General features: G+C 36.9%; 1 protein-coding gene across 14 annotated transcripts in view; it reads right to left on the reverse strand.

Moving 5' to 3' along the window:
* LOC117420565 (actin-binding LIM protein 2-like) overlaps nt 1-25,475 on the reverse strand; it is an 87,517-nt gene that overhangs the window by 11,418 nt on the left and 50,624 nt on the right. For 2 of the 14 annotated variants that reach the window (XM_034034023.3, XM_059033227.1), the window contains exons 7-21: nt 23,250-23,337; nt 22,314-22,372; nt 21,376-21,414; nt 15,958-16,035; nt 15,538-15,684; nt 15,285-15,317; nt 14,427-14,547; nt 13,778-13,891; nt 13,153-13,209; nt 9,363-9,464; nt 8,644-8,697; nt 6,550-6,602; nt 6,261-6,372; nt 3,709-3,767; nt 1,809-1,960 (exon numbers count right to left, since the gene is read on the reverse strand). In XM_034034023.3, coding sequence (XP_033889914.3) covers nt 1,859-1,960; nt 3,709-3,767; nt 6,261-6,372; nt 6,550-6,602; nt 8,644-8,697; nt 9,363-9,464; nt 13,153-13,209; nt 13,778-13,891; nt 14,427-14,547; nt 15,285-15,317; nt 15,538-15,684; nt 15,958-16,035; nt 21,376-21,414; nt 22,314-22,372; nt 23,250-23,337 — 1,218 coding nt within the window. In that variant the 3' untranslated portion in view covers nt 1,809-1,858. Of the gene's footprint in view, nt 1-1,807; nt 1,961-3,708; nt 3,768-6,260; nt 6,373-6,549; nt 6,603-8,643; nt 8,698-9,362; nt 9,465-13,152; nt 13,210-13,777; nt 13,892-14,426; nt 14,548-15,284; nt 15,318-15,537; nt 15,685-15,957; nt 16,036-21,375; nt 21,415-22,313; nt 22,373-23,249; nt 23,338-25,475 lie in introns of those variants that run through there. The other 12 variants (XM_059033268.1, XM_059033257.1, XM_034034024.3 and 9 more) reach the window with 12 other exon arrangements.

The raw sequence follows: 25,475 nt of genomic DNA on the forward strand, positions 1-25,475 counted from the left end.
ATATAATATGATTACATTATAATATATGATTATATCAGGCTGGTAAAAGATTTTAGCTTTTCATTTTTAACGCAAACTTAGCATGCACTGAAAACCTACATGACAAAGTGAATCTCAAGTAATATTCTACAACTGTTGATTTGTTTAGCATGTGGTTATCTATACTGTACACTGTAGGGCCTAGCAATGGTCTATAAACTTTTTGCATTAATAAGAATATAGTGCTGTGAAAACATGTTCAGAAATTAACAGCATAAACATGATATACAGTGCCTTGCAAAAGTATTCAGACCCCTGACCAATTCTCTCATATTACTGAATTACAAATGGTACATTGAAATTTCGTTCTGTTTGATATTTTATTTTAAAACACTGAAACTCAAAATCAATTATTGTAAGGTGACATTGGTTTTATGTTGAAAAATATTTTTAAGAAAAATAAAAAAACTGAAATATCTTGCTTGCATAAGTATTCAACCCCCACACATTAATATTTGGTAGAGCCACCTTTCGCTGCAATAACAGTATTAAGTCTTTTGGGGTAAGTATGTACCAGCTTTGCACACAGTGTCGGAGTGATTTTGGCCCATTCTTCTTGGCAGATTTGCTCCAGGTTGTTCAGGTTGGTTGGACGACGCTTGTGGACCGCAATTTTCAAATAGTGCCACAGATTCTCAATGGGATTGAGATCAGGACTTTGACTGGGCCACTGTAGGACATTCACCTTTTTGTTCTTGAGCCACTCCAATGTTGCTTTGGCCTTGTGCTTGGGATCATTGTCCTGCTGAAAGGTGAATTTCCTCCCAAGCTTCAGTTTTTTAGCGGACTGAAGCAGGTTCTCTTGCAGTATTTCCCTGTATTTTGCTCCATCCATTCTTCCTTCAATTTTAACAAGATGCCCAGTCCCTGCTGATGAGAAGCATCCCCACAGCATGATGCTGCCACCACCATACTTCAGTGTAGGGATGGTGTGTCTTGAGGCATGGGCAGTGTTAGGTTTGCGCCACACATAGCGCTTTGAGTTTTGGCCAAAAAGCTCTATCTTGGTCTCATCTGACCACAAAACCTTTTCCCACATCGCAGCTGGGTCACTCTTATGCTTTCTGGCAAACTCTAGATGTGCTTTCAGATGGTACTTTTTGAGTAACGGCTTCTTTCTTGCCACCCTCCCATACAGGCCAGTGTTATGCAGAGCTCTTGATATGGTTGACTGGTGCACCATTACTCCACTCCCAGCCACTGAACTCTGTAGCTCCTTCAAAGTGATTGTTGGCCTCTCTGTGGCTTCTCTCACAAGTCTCCTTCTTGTTTGAGCACTGAGTTTTGAGGGACGGCCTTTTCTTGGCAGTGCCTGGGTGGTGTGATGCAGCTTCCACTTCCTGATTATTGATCCAACTGTGCTCACTGGGATATTCAAACACTTGGATATTATTTTGTACCCTTTCCCTAATCTATGCATTTTTATTACTTTATCTCTAACTTCTGTAGAATGCTCTTTGGTCTTCATTTTCCTTCAGATTCACAGCCTGACCAATGATCCTTCAACAGTGGGGTTTTTATCCAGAAAATGTGACAGCAACTTTAATGGTTCACAGGTGGAGGCCAATGGTAAGGTAATTGTGTCCTCGTTAGGGCAATTTCTTTCATCGGTGTAAACTAGGAGCTTCCACAGCACAGGGGTTGAATACTTATGCAAGCAAGATATTTCAGTTTTTTATTTTTCTTAAAAATATTTCCCAACATAAAACCAATGTCACCTTACAATAATTGATTTTGAGTTTCAGTGTTTTAAAATAAAATATCAAACAGAACGAAATTTCAATGTACCATTTGTAATTCAGTAATATAAGAGAATTGGTCAGGGGTCTGAATACTTTTGCAAGGCACTGTATATATATATCCCACCTCTCATTCCCCAGCTTCCATCCTGGTCTGGCTCATATTGGGCAAGATCAGTGGCCTGAAATAGAAGAAGTACACTTTATTACCATTTCTACAACAGGGAACATACACCAACACTACTAAGAACATCATCCACTATCATATTGCTAAAATGTATGTACCTCTTAAGAAAAATAAGCTGGACCCCCCCAAACAATTATAACGATCATAAAGCAACACACTACTCATATTAAATTAGACTGGAGTGTAAGTTCTGTAATTAATTTCTGAGAAACACTGCCACATGGTGGACACAGTAAAATTACTGTTTCCGAGCAGGAAACCGATGACCCACTTATACAAAGCTTCCTCACTAATTAAGTGTTGTCTCCCACTGTTTATTTTACGAGAGATGGAAACTGCATGCACCACATGATATTACAGAGAGCACAGGAAAGCTACAGATGGTAAAAATCAGACACATTTGAATGAGCTCCATTTTTTCATTATAGCCTTGCTGTAGGCTATGAACTTTAATCTTGTGTACTATCAAATACACAGAAGAGAATAGCAGAGACTTAATGACAGACTTCATGAACAAGTAGTCTTAGCATTCTGTGGTAGAATGATAAATTCTCATCACTAAATACACAACCTTCTGTCTTAACATGCATTCATAATATTTTGTTTCTGAGTATAAAACTGAACTGAGTGTTACTGTGGCAACATCTTTTGTTACTTAAAAGGTATTAATCTGTTTTAAAGGTAATACAAAACTGTAATTGTTGTATGTCTAAAGCGAGTGCCCTTGAACCAGCTTGTTAAACACAGCCTAGCTCTCACTACAAGATCCTGATTTATAGTTACTAGGCGCAATTACAATTAACAAAAGAAACATACAAACTGAGAATCAGTATTTCCTGTAATAACCCTTATAAATGTTTACCACAGTAAATTTGCACAGTAATTGTGCAGTTTTGTCATACGTTTCCATGGTTTTACTATGACTGTACCATAATTTACCATAGTATGCCATGTTTTATTTAATATGCATTACCATACCCCTCTGGGGTTACAAAGCTTCCTTGTGCTTTACCATGCTTTTACTATGATTTCATACACTTTGCTAAATGTATTTTTGTGATAGGGCAGAGCATACACGTAAGAGCAAACAGATAAGGCAACCTTTGGGGTTACATTACAGCAATGTGTGAATACAATCACAATTCTAGTAAATATACTAAGCAGACACCTTGTAATTACAATGTAATGAAATATTACATTTGAAGCGACTTACTCCAAGTAGCTGAAGGTACAGCATTTCTGCCCAAACTGGTATGGGTATAAAAGATAATATTTTCCAATTATCAGCCATATCAACCAATTGCTCACTGTGTTTTAATCTACTGACATTTTGCTTTATTTAACATTTAGCTGCAGTGAATTATTTTAGTCAGCAGAGGGCACTAGTCAATAAAGGTGGCAACAGTTTGACCATAGTAGAATAGATGAAGTCCATACAAAAGATTAAATGCTGTAACACTTTAATTATTTTTTTGCTGCTACTTAACAGCACTACAAAATATTATCCTAACCTTACATTTTCAGATTTGTTTGGTCTTGCAAGGCCATACAGAATCTAAACAATCAATTGCAAGTCCATCACATTTCAATGGAGCAAAACTGTAATACTGTACGTGCTCCAGTGGCTGTAAATACCTTCCTCTAGATAAACAGATAAACATGTTACAGGCTGTACAAGGATAGCTCTACAATGACAAGAGATTGTTTTTTTATTTCAATTAAAAAAATCAAGATATATCCTACCTTATGTAACCCATTTCTACCATAACTAGGAAGAGATGCTGATTTAGAGTAGGGAAATTCTGTAACAGAGAACATTAAATGTTTAAAAAAAAAAAAAAGATTACGTACAGTAAAAGGTTTTTTAATGGCACTCTTGTCTCGGACATACACAGCCAAAGTGTTTTTATGCTACCCTTTAGTTTATTGGCCATTAGTGCAAAAAGAGAAGGTTTGATATTAAAATATTGATACGGATTCACTTGCAGCCAGCATACTTTGTTGTTGGTAGTCCTCGTTTTGCTGTGTGGGAGTGCATTTTAACTGTAAAGTAACTGCTAAAAAAGGGTGTATGTAGTCCATTTTAGTTTACTGGAGCATAAATAATTCAGTAGCAGAACACATTCTCATTTTGTTGCTCATTAATGAATATTTCTGTTCTGTGGGTGTGGGTGAAAATGAGACATTCTGTGTTTGGGTCAAAGTTCAAGTATATTTTCCTCTAGAGGAATTAACACTTTTTGACATCACTAATGTGGTATTATGCCTTTATATAGCCTTCAAATATATGCAAATATATTAAAATGGATTTAATTAGGATTTTTTAACAAAATAGTCCATAATGTCGAAGTGGGGAAGAAAATCTACATATTTTTCAAAATGATTTACAAATAAAAAACTGAAAAGTCTTGTCTGCATAAGTATTCGCCCCCTTTGCTGTGACACCCCTAAATAAGCTCTGGTGCAACCAATTGCCTTCAGAAGTCACATAATTAGTTGAATAGAGTCCACCTGTGTGCAATTAAAGTGTCACATGATCTCAGATTAAATACACCTGTTTCTGGAAGGCCCCAGAGTTTGTTAGAGAGCATATCTAAACAAACAGCATCATGAAGACAAAGGAGCTATCAAAACAAGTCCGGGATAAAGTTCTGGAGAAGCACCAATCAGGATTGGGTTATAAAAAAGTATCCCAAACTTTGAACATCCCCCGGAGCACTGTTAAATCCATTATTAAAAAATGGAAAGAATATGGCACAACCGCGACTCTGCCTAGAGAAGGCCGTCCACCAAAACTCAGTGACCAGGCAAGGAGGGCATTAGTCAGAGAAGCAACCAAGAGGCCAATGGTAACTCTGAAGGAGCTGGAGAGATCCACAGCTGAGATGGGAGAAACCGTCCATGGGACAACTATAACCCGGACGCTCCACAAAGCTGGGCTTTATGGAAGAGTGGCGAGAAGAAAGCCATTGCTGAAAAAAACCCATATCAAATCCCGTTTGGATTTTGCCAAAAGGCATGTGGGAGACAAAGCAAACATGTGGAAAAAGGTTCTCTGGTCTGATGAGACCAAAACTGAACTTTTTGACGTTAGCGCAAAACGCTATGTGTGGCACAAAGCCAACACTGCTCATCACCCTGAGAACACCATCCCCACGGTGAAGCATGGTGGTGGCAGCATCATGTTATGCTTTTCATCGTCAGGGACTGGGAAACTGGTCAGGATTGAAGGCAAGATGGATGGAGCCAAATACAGGGAAATTCTAGAGGAAAACCTGTTTCAATCTGCAAGAGACCTGGGACTGGGGCAGAGGTTCACCTTCCAGCAGGACAATGACCCTAAACACACAGCCAAAGCTACACTGGAGTGGTTTAAAAACAAGAACCTGAATGTCTTAGAATGGCCCAGTCAAAGCCCAGACCTCAATCCGATTAAGAATCTGTGGCAAGACTTGAAAATTGTTGTTCACCAACGGTCCCCATCCAACTTGAAAGAGCTTGAGCAATTTTGCCAAGAAGAATGGGCAAAAATTGCAGGATCCAGATGTGCAAAGCTGGTAGAGACTTACCCAAAAAGACTCACAGCTGTAATTGCTGCAAAAGGTGCTTCTACCAAGTATTGACTCAGGGGGGTGAATACTTATGCAACCAACAAATGTCTTTTTTTTGTTTAATTAACTTTTGTGTCACAATAAAAAATATTTTGCACCTTCAAAGTGTTAAGTATGTTGTGTAAATCAAATGGTAAAAATCCCAATTAAATCCATTTTAATTCCAGGTTGTAACACTACAAAATGTGGAAAAGTCCAAGGGGGGTGAATACTTATACAAGGCACTATATATATATATATATATATATAAAGCTAGTGATACAGTACATAATTTATAAAACATGCAACATTGTGGCTAGTGCATCAGTGTAATAAGTTAAAGGCACTAGCCAAAATGTTTGTCAACTTGATTTAGTGCATAGGAACCCATTGCAGATTTTTGTGTGAACTTTTAGATACACACAAGCTTAATTAGGACACACCCCACCTTTTGTTCAGGTAACTTACTATGAAGTCTAACTAGAAAGCTTGAATGGCTCAGGCTTTCTGTGCAAAAGGAGAAGGGAGTCTTAAATTATGTTTGCTGATGTTTTTATTTCACAAACAGCAGCATGCACCTTGCAGTAAAAATCAAATAAATATGGGTCACTTTAATTTACTTTTCTGGCAGCAATTTTCCTATGAGTTGACTGGAGGGGCTTAACTATATTTGAAAAAGTCCAGACCTAAATGAGGCATACTCACGTGTCTGTGATGGATCAATAGGCAGGCTGCGAGTAGATGTCCTGGGATCTATATCATCTGTACCAGACCGAGCATCCATCTCGCTCTTCAAAGTCAGCCAGCTTGTCGTCATCTAAATGTACATTTCAAACATCAGCACACAAAAAAAGGAAGAAAACAAGAAGCCATTTTTTTGTGGCTTCTCTTGAGACAAAGTTTAAAACATAAAAGGGACAGATACAGACAGCGGCCCATCCTTGGATTTCATAGTAAAAATACTGACCTTTCAAAGAGTTTAAAGCATGCCTACCTTTCTGTTGTCGTGTTCCATATCCTCTCCTTCGTGCCAGTATGTCCGTGTCACTACAAAATATATACTTGATTAAGAAAGCAGTATTGCCTACTGAATCTATTTCATTACTGATTTCAACATCCCACCTAACGTCTTATTTTTATGATGTGAAATTTTGCCTCAGAAAGTGGAAATTAACTTCTTGTCCAGAAAGCAAGAATATAAAACACTTTGAAAAACAAAGATCACAATGAAAAAAGATGCACCACAAGCTACCAAGGACCAATGGAATCATGGGAAAAGACAAACAGAGCGGTTCACTTTTAAAACTATTACCCATGCTTTCTTGCCCTTTAAAATGACCAATCACTATATTATTTTTAAATCTGTTGACCTTTTATTTATCACATTTTGTTTTTAATGGTTCAACCGCGGAAAAGCAACAAACAGCATTTTAATATAGTGAATGGAATTGTTTTTCCCTCGACAACATCTTAAAAATATTTTTCAAAACCCTTTTTCATCTAAAACATCATGCAAAATGTTGCAAAAAAGCTCAATAAACAGAAATAGAATACAAATTGTGCAGTATTTATTAATTAAACACAACCTCTACAGACCTACTTTTTAAGCACATCCATTTCTGGGGCTTCGGGATGTACTATCTGCAGAACACCACCACACAGTCATTGCAACTTCAAATTACTTGGGGACTTTTATAAAGGTCTACACCCAGTGGTGCATCTGAATACCTCTGCCCTTTAACACCATATTGGCATTTCCTGCTGGCATTTCCATCTAGATGCGATTTATACTCTCTTATATTTCCACTATCATGACCAAAATGAAAAGTTCTGCAATAGAGTTCTAGTGTGGTGGGTTTAAGATCCGCTGCTGTCCAGATCATTAAAAAGTATCCCATTATCTATGTACTGCAAATTACTTTATGATTCAGAACTAGATTGCCCCAAAGCTAAAGTACCCCAGTGACAATGGTGTACATTTACTAAGCTTTTGCACCAGCATAAATTTTGTACCATTAAAGAATTATAGAAAAATTGTCTTTAAATGAATATTCTATGAATTTGACTCACTTACTGTAGAAATGTGTTATCTAATTGCAATAGTAGAAATTTGTTCTCTCTGCCTCTCTACAACATTTTTGACAATGTAGTCAATTAACGTAGAAGCGTTGTTGGTAGTAACGGATTTGACCCACTTTGAAACGTGGGTAAGACTTTATAATAAATGTCACTACATATGAACAAGTGTATGCTTTACTTTTCAATTCAAATAAGTTACAATAATTCATAATTAACCTTAACGCTAACATTAATTAATCATGAATAAGCCCACATTTTTAAATACCATTAATATGAGTAAGTATTGAATGTATCCTAAATTGATTCTAACTTTAAATTAATTAAATAGGAAATATGTTAGTTCATACATAATTACATGGGAATTACTGACTCTTGATCTAGCTGCTTAAATATAGGGCTGCTGTTTTTAACAAGGTGGTTTTATGTCATTGTGGTAATCAAGTTACACCTGACGGACAGACAGCACTGTGATGACTATGTGGACACTCACTTGTATGAGTGGCTGTAATATAAAAAACACAAATAGATCTCTGGAGTAAAAGCTCAGTAAATTGCATTCCAAGAGTCCACTGATGTGCGTCACATGTATTGATTTTTGTGAATCATGAAACTGTAGTGCTGACGGCAATGTGAATTAACAGGAACTCCTACCTAGCTACAGAACATACGGAAGGAGAATCAAGTTCATTTAAGAAATCTATCGGAAATTACTTCACATTTTACTATTTAAAAACTACAGTAATGCTACATGTTACCATCTCACAAGCTGGTCTTCTACTGAAAGCACAAACACACACACAAAAAATAAATTTAAAAAAAAATAATTAGAAATTAAAAAATCTTTGCGTGAACGTCAACTGAAAATATCTGCAAACCATGCTAAAAATGAAGTTGGCGTAGTATGAGTCAAATTACTGCAAGGTAAACTTGACACCCCTTTGAAGGAACAGCTGTAACAGACAGCATGCAGGACATGCAGAAAACTGTTCAAGAGAAAAGAGGACTGTACCATGCTGTTTGTAGACAGGAGGTTTTCTATAGAGATTATCTTTTATCTTAGTTTCTAAAGATGGAAGAGAAATGACATAAAGAGGAGTGTGTTAGTTTTTATTTGCCTCATATACATAGCGGTTGCAAAATAATCTAAATAAGAAGTTAAGGTAGTATGCTGGTATAACGATATTGTTACAACAATGACCTAAGCAGTAGTTACACTGAGTGAATTGCTTTTTTAATGCATATATTCCATAAAGTATTTATGTTCCAGAATGTTTCAGCTACAGGTAGATACCATGTTGGGAAAACACCTATATATTCCTACTTTAGCCACATTCCACCCATAAAGAACATATGATTCTAACATTCGCCCTGGATAAGGGCGTCTGCTAAGAAATAAATAATAATAATAATAATAATAACAGTGAGAAAGCTTGTAGGGGATTGTGCTGGGACTCAATGGATAGTCTTATGTCAATACGAAAGCATGTAAGTATGTTATAGTTACTGGAGTAAGTACACTGGTTACTATAAATGAACGTTTAGCTGCTGTAGAACCTCCACACTTATACCTTAGAGTCACACACTACCCCAAGAAAGACATTTTCATGAGAAACAGCCTCATGGTTTTGAAGCTGTACCTCTGGTGGCTGAAGCAGAGGAATGTGAAACGTGGGGCAGCAGGAAAGCAAACCGCGTTCTTTAGGATTTAGCAAAGCCATGAAGTCCTACCTGGTACATGGAAATGCCTGGGAGCTTGCACATAGGTAGAGGAGGGAGATTTGCTGTCTGAATATGCGGATAAGCTGGGGGTACTCCGACCACTTTCACTACCTCCAGGGGGTGAAGAGCAAAGAAAATAGATACAAAGAAAATGGAAAGCAAAGTAGAATAGTTACAAGCATCCAAAGCTGAGAGATGGGCTGACTTGCTAATCCAACCTCAATTTTGACGGCTGTCAAATGCGACATAAAATCGTGTACTTTGTGTAGATAGGTTTTCTAACGCTTTCACAACATGCAGGAACTTTGGGTGACCGCTTTCAAGTGCTGGGAATGGATTTGCTGATTTTCAAACAAATGTATATTTACATTGAAAATGAATGATGACACCGACTGATATGTACAGTACCTCACAGATCCAATTTACACACCCCATTTATTCTGCAAATTTCCCTAGAACTGACAGCATTTGAGAAGCCTTATTTCTCAAGCATGGGGACCCTCTATTATTTTTCTTATAAAGTAATGTCAATAAAATATAATAGAACAAAATGAAGACATTTACATGGATACCATAAACTATAGTGAACCACGATAAGTTCTCCTTAAACCCTAACTTTATATCTTATCTCACCCTAGTCCAGTTTTATCTTAACAAAATCAGCCACATATAATTTCAAGTTCTCTGTTCCAGCTTAATAAGGTACTGAAAAAGTGGTTGATTTCAGATTGGTGGGTATTTCACAACCAATACATCTTTGGTGGTATCCAACAGACTGTATGTAAATGTGTGGTTCCTGTTAAACATCCAGTCTGTGTAATTCCACATATATGTAACACAGAGAGCTACCCTCTCTTTGTGATGTTTGTTAAATAACCACAACAGGCAATCTTGAGTTTATCAAGTCACATGGAAAAATTGTGGTCAAAGAAAAGGGCTGGATTATCAAGTCACTGCCATAGCTAATTATATCAACTTGCTAGATAAATGTTTTAAACCAAAAAGAAAGGGGGAAAAAAGCATTTGTTATGTGAATATAACACTATCCACTCTTTATAACCGAATACAAAGGCAAAGCAGAGCACAAAGGTCCAGGTGAGTGAAGCATTGGTTTATTATGTCAAAACCTGCAATGCAATTAGTAAAGCTTTTATGCTGGGAGGTGACCTCGTTTATCCATGTGGGTCCAGAGATTTCTCTACATCTACTGGTCTCAAAGAGGTAGCAAAATGCAATTAAAACCAGAGCAGTTAGCATTAAGAATGTGTCAAAATGAAAGGATGAAAGGTAGAGCTCCTGGTAATGGGATTTTATCTGCCAGTAATTCCACCTTTTTATTTTTCAGTTTGAAATAGCCATCAATGTAAGGCTGTTGCTCTGGCTTCAGAACTCAACGTTCTATGGCACTGTAATTTAATTCAGCCCATCATTTTCAGATGCGAGCCAACGTAGGCTCCCTGAAAACATGGTGATGTTTTATTTTTTTTACTCAATCAAACCTACAGGTGAGATGAGGTAAGTGGTTGCCCTGCTGGAAATAGGAGGGAAATGAATGCAAATCCCTCAGTAGTGCCAGACACGCGGCTCACTGCTGTTCAGGAGTAGTGGGTATTGGCAGGCTATGATCACACAGAAGCCTGCCAGGGCAACTGCTCTGCCTCTCCAAACACTCTATCAGGATAGGGGCTGCCCCAGGGGTGAAGGGTCCCAAATCAGTGAAAGTATATCTCATACTTGATATTTAAAACTACGGGGTGAATTCATCCATACACAGCAGCAGAACTGAACTCTCCTGCCCCTTGGCTGAAGGCAGCATTGCAAAATAAGGCTGCTTGTTTGAAACCTCAAACTCTAAACCGTCTTTAGTCCTTTTTAATCCTTGGTCCTCTGTGAATATAGTGGATAATTTATGCAGGATGAAGTCTGCAGTTCTGACTGCATCTTTACCTGAAGTTTATCCAGGGTGAAAATGTATATAAAGTAGGGGTGAGACGATACATATCACGATACACAAGTCACGATATGATACATATCGCGATACCTGTTTTTTTAAAAATTTTATTAAGCAATTTATGACATTCTACAAGTATTGTTTATATATATTTATGGGGTTTTTTTTGTAAGTACTTTGTCTAAAGGATTGTTAATTATTAAAATATTTAATCCTGAAGAAAATTAGTGAATACATTTTATCAACAGGCTTCCAGTTTCAATGGTTTGGGCTATATCTTTTACTCCCATGAGCCAACTACAGGATAACATACTCTAATAATCCAAAACAAAAAAGTTTTATAAATCTGTAGACTCCTAAATGAAACTGATAGATAAACAGATATTTATAAATAAAATAGTTATTTATTCCATTATTATCAGTGCTGTAATAAGGAAAATAAAATGCACCATACACTCATGAAATAGTACTTGCTTATATCGACTCGTTCCTTGATATTTATAAATGTTGCAAAAACATATATATATATATATATATTAAAACACGAGACAAAAATAAATGTTCTAATATAACTATACATATACAACTATAAGTCAAATACATTGGATGTACAGTGTGTCCCTGTTTTCTTTCCAAGCTGTAAACAAGTTATTGTGTCATGTGTTTTGTTTCCGTGTACTTCCTGAAAATATCTCCGCCCTCAGAAACAAGCAGGCAGTGAAGTTCGGTAAAGTCTTAGTTAAATGGTATTCCATCAAGTAAATGCACATTAAGCAGCCTCGTAGACACACATCATTTATTTTAGATTACTAGTTTATCGACTGGTATGGATAACAAAAGCGAATCACACTATTCTTCACAAGCATCAACAGCAAGCCACTTTAAAAGAATGCCAAAAAATGGAATAGTGTCATTGAAATGCAAAAGGGTTGTTTTCATGGTGAACCTACTGCAGTTATTTAGATGACTAAAATTAGTATTTATTGCATTCTTGTACATAAATATCCAGAATGGCCCTTTGTTAATTATTAATATTTAGTTCCCCTCAGTTTATATCAATTGAAAGACCCCAATGATTCTACAGCACTTTAGGGCAGCAATGTGGAGTAGTGGTTAGGGCTCTGGACTCTTGACCGGAGGGTCGTGGGTTCAATCCCAGGTGGGGGACACTGCTGCTGTACCCTTGAGCAAGGTACTTTCCCTAGATTGCTCCAGTAAAAACCCAACTGTATAAATGGGTAATTGTATGTAAAAATAATGTGATATCTTGTAACAATTGTAAGTCGCCATGGATAAGGGCGTCTGCTAAGAAATAAATAATAATAATACCTTTATAGTTTGGTTCATCCTTGCCATTTCGTAATGTGTACCCTACTTACTATATACACAAGGATTTACAGACATTTTACCCAATTGTATTCCAGTGATACATTGTAATATATTTTAAACAATAAATATTGATAAAAGCATTAACACCTATCTCTGATTGATTTTGACAGCACATTAAAACATCATTAAAAATAAAACAGATTAAATAAGAAATTTAAAAAAAAGTTGTACATACTACACACAAACATACTCCACACATTAATTTATTAGCAAACGGGGTTTGGATCAAAGAACTAGCCATTGTAAACATTATTTACATTACTGTCTACGATTTCTGTCCGCTGGCTATTAAAGACTTCACATGCTGACATTACATTGATTAGACTTTCTCATGCGAATGAAACCAAAACAATTGGAAACCAAGGTGGAAAACTGGCAGGCTGCCCAGGTGTTGGGTAGTACAGAATTATACCCAACCGAGCTAGCACATGTACTTATTCTTATTTGGTAAGGCTTTACCGTAGGTAGGCAAACCGAGATGCAACATCTTATTTTCAATGGGGTCTTGCTTGTCGCCTGAAGGAATGAAGCACAGGGAGGTCAAATGACTTACCCAGGTGGGAAAGCTGGGATCTCCTGCTTTCTAAGCGTTTTTGCAGAAAATATGGATTGACTATAAGAACAAGAACCATTTAATTGTATCTGTTAATGAGGCTAACGTGTCCTTTAAAATGGTTATAGCAAAACTAAACATTTGCTAAAACGTAATAGCTTTTCAAAGTCAAATACGAATAAAAAGAAGAAAAAAAACTGTATCTTTTTCCAGGATAAATTTGTACAAACAGCAGTCAGTGTTGTACTTGTGAAGTACACTAACTCCTTTGTAACTTTGAAGAGAGGTGGCTTCCAAAGTGCAAAGGGGAACATGTACCAATTCCTGGTCCAGCTCATAAACACTGCCTACTGCCTCTGTAATAATTCTTACATCACAGAGATGACAGACACGCTAGATATCTGCAAAATGGTGGCCTATCATAGATATGGCGTTATATTAATGGACATGCTGCACACAGCTTTAACACAAAGAGGTGTTCTACTCTACAGGCCCCCAATCCCCACAGCAGACTTGCCACTCACACTTTACCTTTAAAGTAAGGGATGAAGTTATGTCGGAGCATGGCTATGGTGCTGGCGTTATGGGGAACAGAATTGTAATTGCCAGCACGCACAGTGTATGTAACACCATCAGGGGGCAGCACTGAGCAAAGTAAGAAATGATTGAGAAGAAAACATTAAGTTGAACCACTGACTTTGTTGTAAAGTTTCTTCCAAAAGTTTTTTTCATGGAATTCAGCTTTTACTCTGTTGTTTGATAAATGTATACAAAGGTGTTTCAGGAATATTTTTTGAATAAAAGCATCAGACATTTGTCTTAAAAATAACATATATAATTTAATAAACATATATAATTTAATTTAAACAGCTGAAGAAGGGCTTTTCCCCGAAACATCCTGAAAATAAAATATTTGTTAATAAAACTTTTTGTGTTCATTTTTTAACAACCTTTTCTTACATATATATATATATACACACACACATACACACACCCACACACACACCCACACACACACATATATACAGATATAAGAAGGAAACTGTACTGTATAAGTAATGCATGATGGTGATGATTTTCAATGGCATATCATACATTACCAATAGTTTTTACCCCCTGAGCTGTACATGTTTGTTTAGTTTAGAAGATCAGACCTGTGCAGCTCAGATCTGCGAGTTACCTGGTCTGCTGTACTGAGGCGAGCGTGTTGGAGTGAAGCGCCCGTATCCCAGGGAGCTGTTGGAGCTGGGGCTGGGGCTGGAGGTTCTCCGCTGTCGGGGGGATTTGTCGTCTTGATCACCCTGTAACAATGCACAAGGTTTACAACTATAACAGGGTATGTCTGCATTCAATTTCAGATTGCACAACTACATATATTTGTAGTTTGGCTCTTGACCTGGTTCATGCTACTTTTACAAACCAGTGTCCTATATTTTTAGATATTGCAATAGCATTTCTTGAGGAAACAATGGTACAACTGGGATTAGATACTTGATATTTCCATTTTTGTAGGATGTCCTTTGTAAAAAAAAAAAAAAAAAAAATGAATACATAAATAAATACATAATTAAATAAATGATCAGCAAGCAATGTATAAAAATATGCCTTTTTTTCTTTGGGATAACTCAAACAAATAAAGGCAGTAAGTTAGTTTATCTGAAATGTATTAGGGCATTTTGAAGCAGAGTACACAGGTATTCAAGACACAAAGTCATAGTATAGGCTCAGTAGCAGAAGTACAATTAAAAAAACCAAAAAAAAACCATAGATCCAGCTGCTTGGTTTATGATGATGGTAAAACCATCACATAAAACGTTTTTATGCTATGGAATTGACTTCATCTTGTGTGGTGTCATTTTTTGGTACCGTGGCTACTGTAGCAGTTCAACTGTGATGACAAGTGGGTTTCTTACTAGATTCTAAAGTCTATTATTTTGTGTTAACAATTGGCCATTATTTTATTTTTGAATTACACAAATGACTGGCAGCTAGTTAAGGGACAAGCATTAACACACAGCAAAAAAAACACTGTGTTTACCTCAGTGGGTGTTGGGGAAAGCAGCTGAGGCGACTGCAATTAAAAAAAGCAAAAACAGGACATGAGCCACAAAAGTGAAATTAGTAATGTTATACAGTCATGCAGCAGGGAGGACATTTTTTTATTTCGTACAATTGATATTTTCTCTCCTGTAGCAGAGGAACACAATGTTTATTGTGAAACATCCAAAATAGAAAACACAAAACATGTGTGTATCTTATATTTTCTAATGCTAAGAGTAGGATTCCAGCACCTCCACATTGCTATGCCTGTCATCAGAAGGGTAATTGATGTATGGAGAATAGGTGAGCATATCAGGGCGGTCAATGTCATAGATCGCCTTAATTTTAGGAAGTGCTGCCAGATCCTTGTAGTCAAGAAGCTCATCGCCAAGTTTTGCCTAAGAAAGGAGGGAAGAAATAAAGCAAGCATAAGAAAGAGAAAGAACGTAGTTGTAATACTACGTAGTTGTATATTAAATAAAACATTTTTAAAAGTCTGCATAATTATGGAGGAGATTAGATTGTTAGTCAAAAAACTTACATCACATTTAATGCAATGTTTAACCAAAAGAAAGCTTGTGGCCTTCTAACTGTAACACATCTACCTGCTGAATTAACTAAAGTGTGAAATGCAATAGCAGGAGGAAACACATGGTAATGTCTGTACTTACGTAAATAACACGGCTTGGGGATCCCGATGTGCTTGAAGCTGGCACAGAAGTGATGCTTTCAGAGGAAGTTCTAGTCACCTGCACAGGACGAAAGAACAAACTTTAATATACTGCACACCATGGGGGCGAATGTACAAATATACTGCATAGTCAAATAATTGCATTTAAAGTCTCAATTGTATTAACCTAAAACCTCTACATTGTGTCACTATAGTCTAAATACAATCTAAATTGTAGGATTGATACAGCCATAACAGCCCTATCAAATATAATGCCAGGGTATAATATGTCTACACAATGCCACAACAGCTATAGCACAACTCGTATCTTTGATTAAATCAATATATAATAATGTCAACATTGCAACATTCGTCACCTTAAGGCCCTTTTGGATTTGGATAATAATAAAAAAAATAAAAAACACACACACACACACATTATGATAGTGTAGCCACTACAAATTGGCTAAGTATAATATTGTATAGAACAAAATCTGAGGTTTGTACACCTTTAAGAAATGTTACTATTTTTAAATAAAGATCATCCTGGTAGAAACCACCTCTGTAAGACAAGCAAGCGCGTGCTAATCTTTTATCAATTTAGGAGGCACCACACATATCCAAGCTACTGGTCTACAACCCACCCTAATCGGTTGTTGAGTATTACAAACAACAATTGCAAAGCATACATATAGAAGCTTTTTAGATTGTTTAATTTTGTATTTAGTTCAATTCAGTAATATTTAGTAGTGTGTAATAATGACAAAGTCTTAGGATGCGGAGAGAATGGAAAAGATTTGCTATGACTGTAATTGAATCTATGATTTCTGTAAATTAAACTAAATTGTTGGTACAAAATTGAGACATTTGTGTAGGATGTGACAGTACTGTATGACTGCGCAGCCTGAAAAATGAACAATACCTAGAAGATATATGACGGCTGTCTGTGGGTTACATAAGCCAGGGGTTCCCAAACTGGGGTCCACGGCGAAGCTTCAGGAGGTCCGCAGCAAATATGTAAAATTATTTAACAAAAGAAAATTATGTTTCGTGCTTAGAGTATGTACCATTATCACAAAAGCGGGGTGAATTGCAATTACAATTTCAATAAACAACTATAGCCGCGACCCTCACCAGGAGAAGCGGATCGATAATGGATGGATGGATGGATGGATGGATAAACAGCTATATTAATGAAATTTACATAATGAGACTACAATTAAATATAAAGCAGAATTTCTCGCAATACGATTAAAAAAAATTATATATTTTTTCGTTCAACTTCTAGATATATTTTCTCCCCACGCTGTTGATAAAATAAAACATTCCACTTCTACACATGTACAGTGAGAACGACAGAGTATAACAGTCAAAATGGAGCGGTTTCTGAAACGCCAACGAAAGGAGCCTGAGGAAGAAAACGAATGCAGTGATGTTTCCACGAGTACCAGAGCCACAAGTACCACCTGAACAAACAAGCAGCCATCCTCAGTGAAGGCATCAAAATCTAAATCTCGAAAATATGATGCAGAGTACATAAAGGCGTCTTTCATTCATCTGCAACAGTACTTCAGTGAATACTTTCCAGAGCTCGAAAACAAACATTTGAATTGGATCCGAAATCCCTTTGATTCTGAAATCGATACAAACCTGGACCTGAAGTCAAACGATGGGACTTTAAAGATGAAATTCTCTGCTGTTCCGTTACCACAGTTCTGGATACACATTATGGACGAGTACCCTGTTGTTAGCGAAAAACCTCTAAGAACTATTTTACCCTCTGCTACAACATATGTGTGAGACTGGGTTTTCCACACTGACAGCACTGAAGACAAAGCACAGAGCACAGAAGTGCGGAGTGTCTTATTGCTTACATCAGGGGTTCCCAAACTTTCTCAGCTCAAGGCCCCCCAAAACATTCAGAATCCTGGCTGAGGCCCCCACCCAATGAATCTGTATTATTATTATTATTATTATTATTATTATTATTTAGTCATTAGCAGACATCTTTATCAGTTTTATTATTAAGTAATTTAGCTGCAGACATCTTTATCCATTGCGACTTACATTTTTTTAAAACTTACATATAATGTACTACATATACATTACAAGGGTAACAACATCACTATAAAAAAAAAACTTAGCCACACATTGTGTCTCACTGCGTGAGAAAAAAAGACATATGGAAGCATAAAGACAGACCAGCAGTAGTGCCAACGTTTTTTCTTGCAGATACTGAGCAGATCACCTTACTCTTATTGCAAACAACACATTAAATGATAAAACAAAAAGGTACGAGGATAAAAAATTAATTTAAGTAAATAATACTACTTACAAAGTACTCTGTGGTTATTCCAGCACAACCAACACCCTGAAGTTTTATTGCGCTTACAAAATGGGTTACTCGTTTTTAGAAATAAAGATATAGATACTACTAAATATATTACTACACTAGGAAAAATAGTTCCAATAAATAAATTAAATCAATTATCAGAATATTTTCAGTATTTGTTTCATGAAGTTGACTGTACCAGGGAATGTAGTTTTCTAAATTAAATGGCTGGTTACACAGTTGAACAGATTGTGCAGTAGGTGGCACTGTTGGGTGAGTAGGGGAGTTTGTTTCTGCCTTTCGTTTCCGAGTTGACGGTACTGCAGAGAGGATGTAACTCCAGGACTTCCTGTCTTTCTCAACTTCTTAAACTCCCTTATAAAATGGGTTGGGAGATATCTGCGTCCTGAGTACCAATGATTTAACATAAGAACATAAGAACATAAGAAAGTTTACAAACGAGAGGAGGACATTCAGCCCATCTTGCTCGTTTGGTTGTTAGTAGCTTATTGATCCCAGAATCTCATCAAGCAGCTTCTTGAAGGATCCCAGGGCGTCAGCTTCAACAACATTACTGGGGAGTTGGTTCCAGACCCTCACAATTCTCTGTGTAAAAAAGTGCCTCCTATTTTCTGTTCTGAATTCCCCTTTATCTAATCTCCATTTGTGACCCCTGGTCCTTGTTTCTTTTTCAGGTCAAAGAAGTCCCCTGGGTCGACATTGTCTATACCTTTTAGGATTTTGAATGTTTGAATCAGATCGCCGCGTAGTCTTCTTTGTTCAAGACTGAATAGATTCAATTCTTTTAGCCTGTCTGCATACGACATGCCTTTTAAACCCGGGATAATTCTGGTTGCTCTTCTTTGCACTCTTTCTAGAGCAGCAATATCCTTTTTGTAACGAGGTGACCAGAACTGAACACAATATTCTAGGTGAGGTCTTACTAATGCATTGTAAAGTTTTAACATTACTTTCCTTGATTTAAATTCAACACTTCCCACAATATATCTGAGCATCTTGTTGGCCTTTTTTATAGCTTCCCCACATTGTCTAGATGAAGACATTTCTGAGTCAACATAAACTCCTAGGGCTTTTTCATAGTTCCCTTCTTCAATTTCACTATCTCCCATATGATATTTATAATGCACATTTTTATTGCCCGCATGCAATACTCTACACTTTTCTCTATTAAATTTCATTTGCCATGTGTCTGCCCAGTTCTGAATGTTGTCTAGATCATTTTGAAAGACCTTAGCTGCTGCAAGTGTTTGCCACTCCTCCTATTTTTGTGTTGTCTGCAAATTTAACGAGTTTGCTTACTATACCAGAATCTAAGTCATTAATGTAGATTAGGAATAGCAGAGGACCTAATACTGATCCCTGTGGTACACCACTGGTTACCTCGCTCCATTGTGAGGTTTCTCCTCTAATCAGTGCTTTCTGTTTTCTACATGTTAACTACTCCCTAATCCATGTGCATGCATTTCCTTGAATCCCTACAGTGTTCAGTTTGAGAATTAATCTTTTATGCGAGACTTTGTCAAAATCTTTATGAAAATCTAAATAAACCATGTTGTATGCTTTGCAATTATCCATTTTCAATGTTGCATCCTCAAAAAAGTCAAGTAGGTTAGTTAGACACAATCTCCCTTTCCTAAAACCATGCTGACTGTCTCCCAGGATACTGTTACCATATAGGTAATTTTCCATTTTGGATCTTATTATAGTTTCCATAAGTTTACATATGATAGAAGTCAGGCTTATTGGTCTGTAGTTACCTGGTTCGGTTTTGTCTCCCTTTTTGTGGATCGGTATTACGTTTGCTATTTTCCAGTCTGTTGGTACAACCCCTGTGTCAAGAGACTGTTGCATGATCTTGGTTAGCGGTTTGTAAATAACTTCTTTCATTTCTTTGAGTACTATTGGGAGGATCTCATCCGGCCCAGGGGATTTGTTTATTTTAAGTCTGTTTGGGATACAGCAGGGTGAAGTTGTGACTTGTGTTTTTGTTGTCTCGTGTAAGTTTTCAGGACGGAAATAAAGACTGTTTGCTGTTTTAAAATGGGTATTTGAAATTATGTTTATAGATCATCCCACTGTGGGAGAATTAAAAAAAAAAAAAAACACGATTCAGGCCAGCTCGCAAGCTTGTGTAGCTGCTAACTGAATACTGTGTGCCAGCTGATGTTATGACTTCAGCAAAGAAACTTCTTAAAACTGTGTTTATTTCAGTCTCAGGTGCAGTTTTTTATATTATTACTGTCGGTTATTTTACCGAACTGTTGCAGTCTAAATCCTCAATGTGTGGACATTGGAGTCACCAAATAAATTCAAATTTACATGGAGGAAGTCTGACAATGTATTATTTTGTTTTTATTGGGGAAAAAATGGCGGCCAATTCAAAATTATTATTTAAACGTTCTTAAATGCTCTGCGCAATAATATCTGTTTGTAAAAAGTCTTAGTTGCGGGACTTGTTTTTACCCGTTGGTTGTACTGTAATAATTCAATGTCTTGGAATGCCTATCAGCCAATCAGGACGCAGATATCTCCCAACCCATTTTATAAGCAAAACTAAATGAGCGACGGAAGACGAGACAGACAGATGGTAAATATTCCACTATATAGGGTTTTTATTATGAAAATAAATGTTTTTAAGAGTAAAAAGTAAGTATTTGTAACCTAAGGGAAAAAAGAATAGACACCTCCCATTGATCTCCATAAAAAACAGTGGGAGATGACATTATCTTTTCATCGTCTGCTTCTATACAACCCACTATAATGCCATGTCATATAAAACTGATGCATACCTGTCAATGACAGTGGGTGTCTGAAATAACATGTCTTGGCTGAAGCAGAGGTGTCGACAAGCCTAACTGTTGTTGTTACTCTGTACTCAGATACTTAAGAGAAACTATTTCTTTGTGTTTTCTAAAAAATGATTAAAGGTTAAACATGTGAATGGGAACAAGACAAAAAATGTTGAGATTAATAATCTGGCACGTGACTCTCAACTGTTTTTTTCTAGCCTTGGGACACCGGCATAGCATGAAGGTTAAATCCATGCAGAGGACTGCACGTACAAACCTGTGAAGTACCGTCATGACAGAGTATCCGGATCTGCTTCTAGAGGGATTTGTGTAAGAAAGGTACAGTATGTAAACAAACAGTAGGGACTGAAGAGGTTTTTTGAGAATTAGTCTGAGGAAATATATCCAAGCCAGGGTTACACTGATCTGAATTTTCTTAATACATATGTGTGTATATGGGTTAGTTTCTGATAAAAGCCTGTGCAAAGTGGATTATGACGGTAGTAGAACAATGAACTCCGCTGACACGCTTAGAGTGTGCACCAGTAATGGCTTCCCCCCTGAAACAGGGAGTTTGATAAAGATTTTAAATGAAAAAATATGTTTCAGTTGGTGATTTCAGTACCTTGCTCATGTTAGCTTAGCCTCAATGGTCAAATATTCTGGTGACTTTATAAAACATGTCAAATATATTATGATTAAGAACACACGTCAAGGAATAATAAAGCGAATACAATTTCATATTCCAATGATATTCCTTTCTCTTCTATGAAAGAGAGGCATTGGCTCTTTAATGTCCGTAGAGTAGACAGGACCTCAATATAACATCTCAGAGAATGGCACCTCCTGCACCACAGCTCCCCCCAACCCCCTTGCTGGGCAATTCTTGAGATCTGGTCCAGAGGGAAGAGTCACAAACACAACACTTCCTACAGTAAACATTTTCCTTGAAGGTAATTTAAATACTTTCCAGAACCAACCTTTCAAAGCTTCTGGAAGCTAATGAGATCAGATCCAAGTTAGCATGACAGCAGTTTTTTTCACAGTAGCATTCTACAGATTAAACAAATAACTGTGGCTTATGTGATTAATCACAAACTTGTATTATACACCACATATTGATCTTCCCAACGGTTCACATATCTGTTTGTGATAAAAACAAAACAAAAAAAAAACTGGCCTATTTTTCAAAGCACTGAATGAATGAATTCTCACCTTGTGTTTCTCTTCAGCCCTGGCTGCCTGTCTACAGGGTGGATGCCAAATGGAAGAACCTAAATGAGAGAAAGTATCCTCTTTACTAATTTTTCCCGGATTTTTACTTTCAACCTAATTTGACATTTTTCATTTTATATAAGTACTTTGTTGTGAGTCACACTGAAACCCTGAAACCATACAGAACCATTTTTCCTAAACCTTTAAAGGATAACCTGCATAATGTAATGACATGATGGAATGAACATCTAATATAAACTAATAATTTAATCTTTGCTGTGTCTTCTTTTATTTTGCACTTCATCATGCCTGGATATAAATTACTACACAGCAAATATAATATCGTCTAAGAGCATCTAATTAAGTATTGTAGTTGTTGCATTTATTAAATGTGTGTTTTCTAACGGTACCATCTTAATGCCCAGACAATGAAATACATTACAGTGTGTTTTGTATAATTCTCTATTGATAGTTCTGTTTAGATCATTATTTACCTTTGGTCTGCTTTGGTAAAGATGCCTAAAAGCTGAATTCTGAAGTGACCACTAGGGGTGTGCAAGTCTGAGTTTTGCCCCTTCTACAAATATGGAATTAGGAAATGGAAAATCTCAACACAAAATGAAAAAGGACATTAGACCTGGTGGATAATGATCCAAGCAGAGACAGCATTAAATATGTATCCAAAACGTTGGGTATTAAACATGTAAGAAATACAAAAATGAAGAAAATGTTAATGGATTGAAGTATCCCTTTGAGCATTAAATCCAATAATACTTATAGGTCAGCACCAGGGCCCATAATGGCCAACGGTTCTAGTCCTCCTTGTTGCACCACCACTGCAAAGAGGGCATCTGACTTTACAAACACCTTCTATTTCCAACACTAAAGCTAATGGTCCAACATGTTATCATTAATTTGCCAAGGCTGCTGTGTTACCTTGAAGATACATCTCTTCTCCTTCTCCGAACATCTGGTCGCACCTGACACATCTTGCGCAGGATGGGTGATAATGTTTGTCACCGGCCTGAAAGAAAATACATTTCTATTGTAAAGAATAGAAAAATAAAAATCTCCTCATCCTGCTTCTGGAGAATGTGACAGCTGATTTGTAATGAGCCCTGTATTGAACGGAGGGGCCATTTTAAGCTCAGAGCTAACAGGGAATGGATGAAGATATTTGTACAATATAAGCTGTAGCAGGCAGATGGCGCTGCTAAACCAATAGTTTTTGTAAGGTCTGTTTTCCACTTTATATTTACCTATTCAATTTGTATTTCTATACTGTACAAGACACAAACTTTTTGATTAGTTATAGTGAGTTTTCTTTTAGCAAAGTTACTGAAAGAGCTTACCTGTATTTGAAACAGACTCACAATTACACAAAAGATATATTGATGCGTTCCTGGACTCCATGAGATAATACAGCCTGCCCATGCCTTGTTATGTAATGCCTAAAGATAGCGTCGGAAAATTGAATTGAGTATCCCTGTTGTGCTTAATGATGATGTCTCAGAGAGCTTTGCAGCTGTTACAACTTTTCTGTCTGCCAAAAAAAAAGCATAAAACAAAAAACAACTGTAGGTGGCATACTAAGTGCCAAGGGACTTGACCTTTCCTGACAGTAGTCCCTGCCACTGAGGTAACAGTTGGAAATAGGATTCTCATCATGGCATTCTGCCCTGTCTGATTAGTCATTCTGATGTGAGGGCAAAGACGATCAACACTTACAAGTAGGACATGTCAAACCACTGTGCAGATTAGACTTTTTTAATTTAAAATCTCGCCCAAAGATGGCACCTCTTACAACAAAGCACTTCCAAGAACCTCAGACTAAATCCAGATTATCCCCACGGTCTTGATGAGAGGCGAACGTGCTGCTACCTGCTGATCCACTAACGCTATATTTTAAACATTGACTGTCACCATAATAACAGCCTGTATACTGTATCTTCCTGTGGAATCCAGAGCAGCTTCCAGTGTTGCTTTTGTTTGTTTTAGCTACTGGGCCATTATGCCCTGATGTCTGGAAAAAAAAAAAAAAAAACAGCTGCCATACATAACTCACACTATTACTTACTGATTTGTAATTCAAATACTTTAGCAGCATCCCTGGCATGTATTGTGTAATAAAAATAAAAGCTACTAGTCCTTGTTGATAATCAGTTTCAGTCAAGATGTACAAGAAAGCAGACTTGACACAGACTACGATAGAAAGCAGAGAGATCTGGCTTTGTGTGCTGTTCACGCAAATCTTCCCAATGTATTGGTGTTTTATGGAACATTAAAAAGTGATGCTGACTCTGTGTTGTTGTTTTGGAGAGACATTAGTGCTCAGTATTTCAACCCCTCAACTTAGTTATAAGAATTAGAGGCATTTATTAAAAGTGATGAATTAGACCAATTTAAACACTTTACTGACCAGCGTATGTGCCCATACCTATGTAATGTCTTTTTTTTTTGTTTACCACGCCCAAAGATGGCACCTCTTACAACAAAGTGCTCCCAAGAATCACAGACTAAATCCAGATTATCTCCACAGTCAAATATATTGCACACGGGCAGCCAAGGGTTAAGGTAAAACAGCAGGATACATCCTCAGTAATAGGTGTGGTATTTTACATAATACATGTGGCATTAGGTTTACAGAAAAAAAAAATCAATATACATATATTCAAAGATTAAGAAAAATGCTAATTAATAAGGTATTGTGCTATTCCACATTTTGTATTTAATTTGTAATTAATAAAATCTGCATTGTCTTGTTTTGCAAAACAAGAACGACATGAAAACATTTAATGCATGTTTTGATAACCTATTCAGACAATAAGCTGATATCCTGTAGTTAAGGCTTCTTCGTGTGAATAAAAAGCAAAAAGCAACTGACATTTATCAGGATGAAAAATATCGGACTGTAATAGTAATCAATGTCCTACCTTAAGCACACTCCCCCTTTGTTCCTTGCTAGAAGAGATAAATATAGATCTGCCTCACCCAACTGTGCTTTTTTTTCTGCTGTGCAGAAGAAGCTGGCTTCAGTGCCATAATGTCTGCCTAATGAAGAAACATTCTGGAACAAGTGCCTAGCCACCTTGAATCAGTCTAGGTTTTCTTTACAGAAAATGTTTTCAGAAAAAAAGGCTTTATACAGTACATTTTATGTCT

Source organism: Acipenser ruthenus, chromosome 1 (genome assembly GCF_902713425.1).
Source record: "Acipenser ruthenus chromosome 1, fAciRut3.2 maternal haplotype, whole genome shotgun sequence".
In the NCBI taxonomy this organism is placed as follows: Eukaryota; Metazoa; Chordata; class Actinopteri; order Acipenseriformes; family Acipenseridae; genus Acipenser; species Acipenser ruthenus.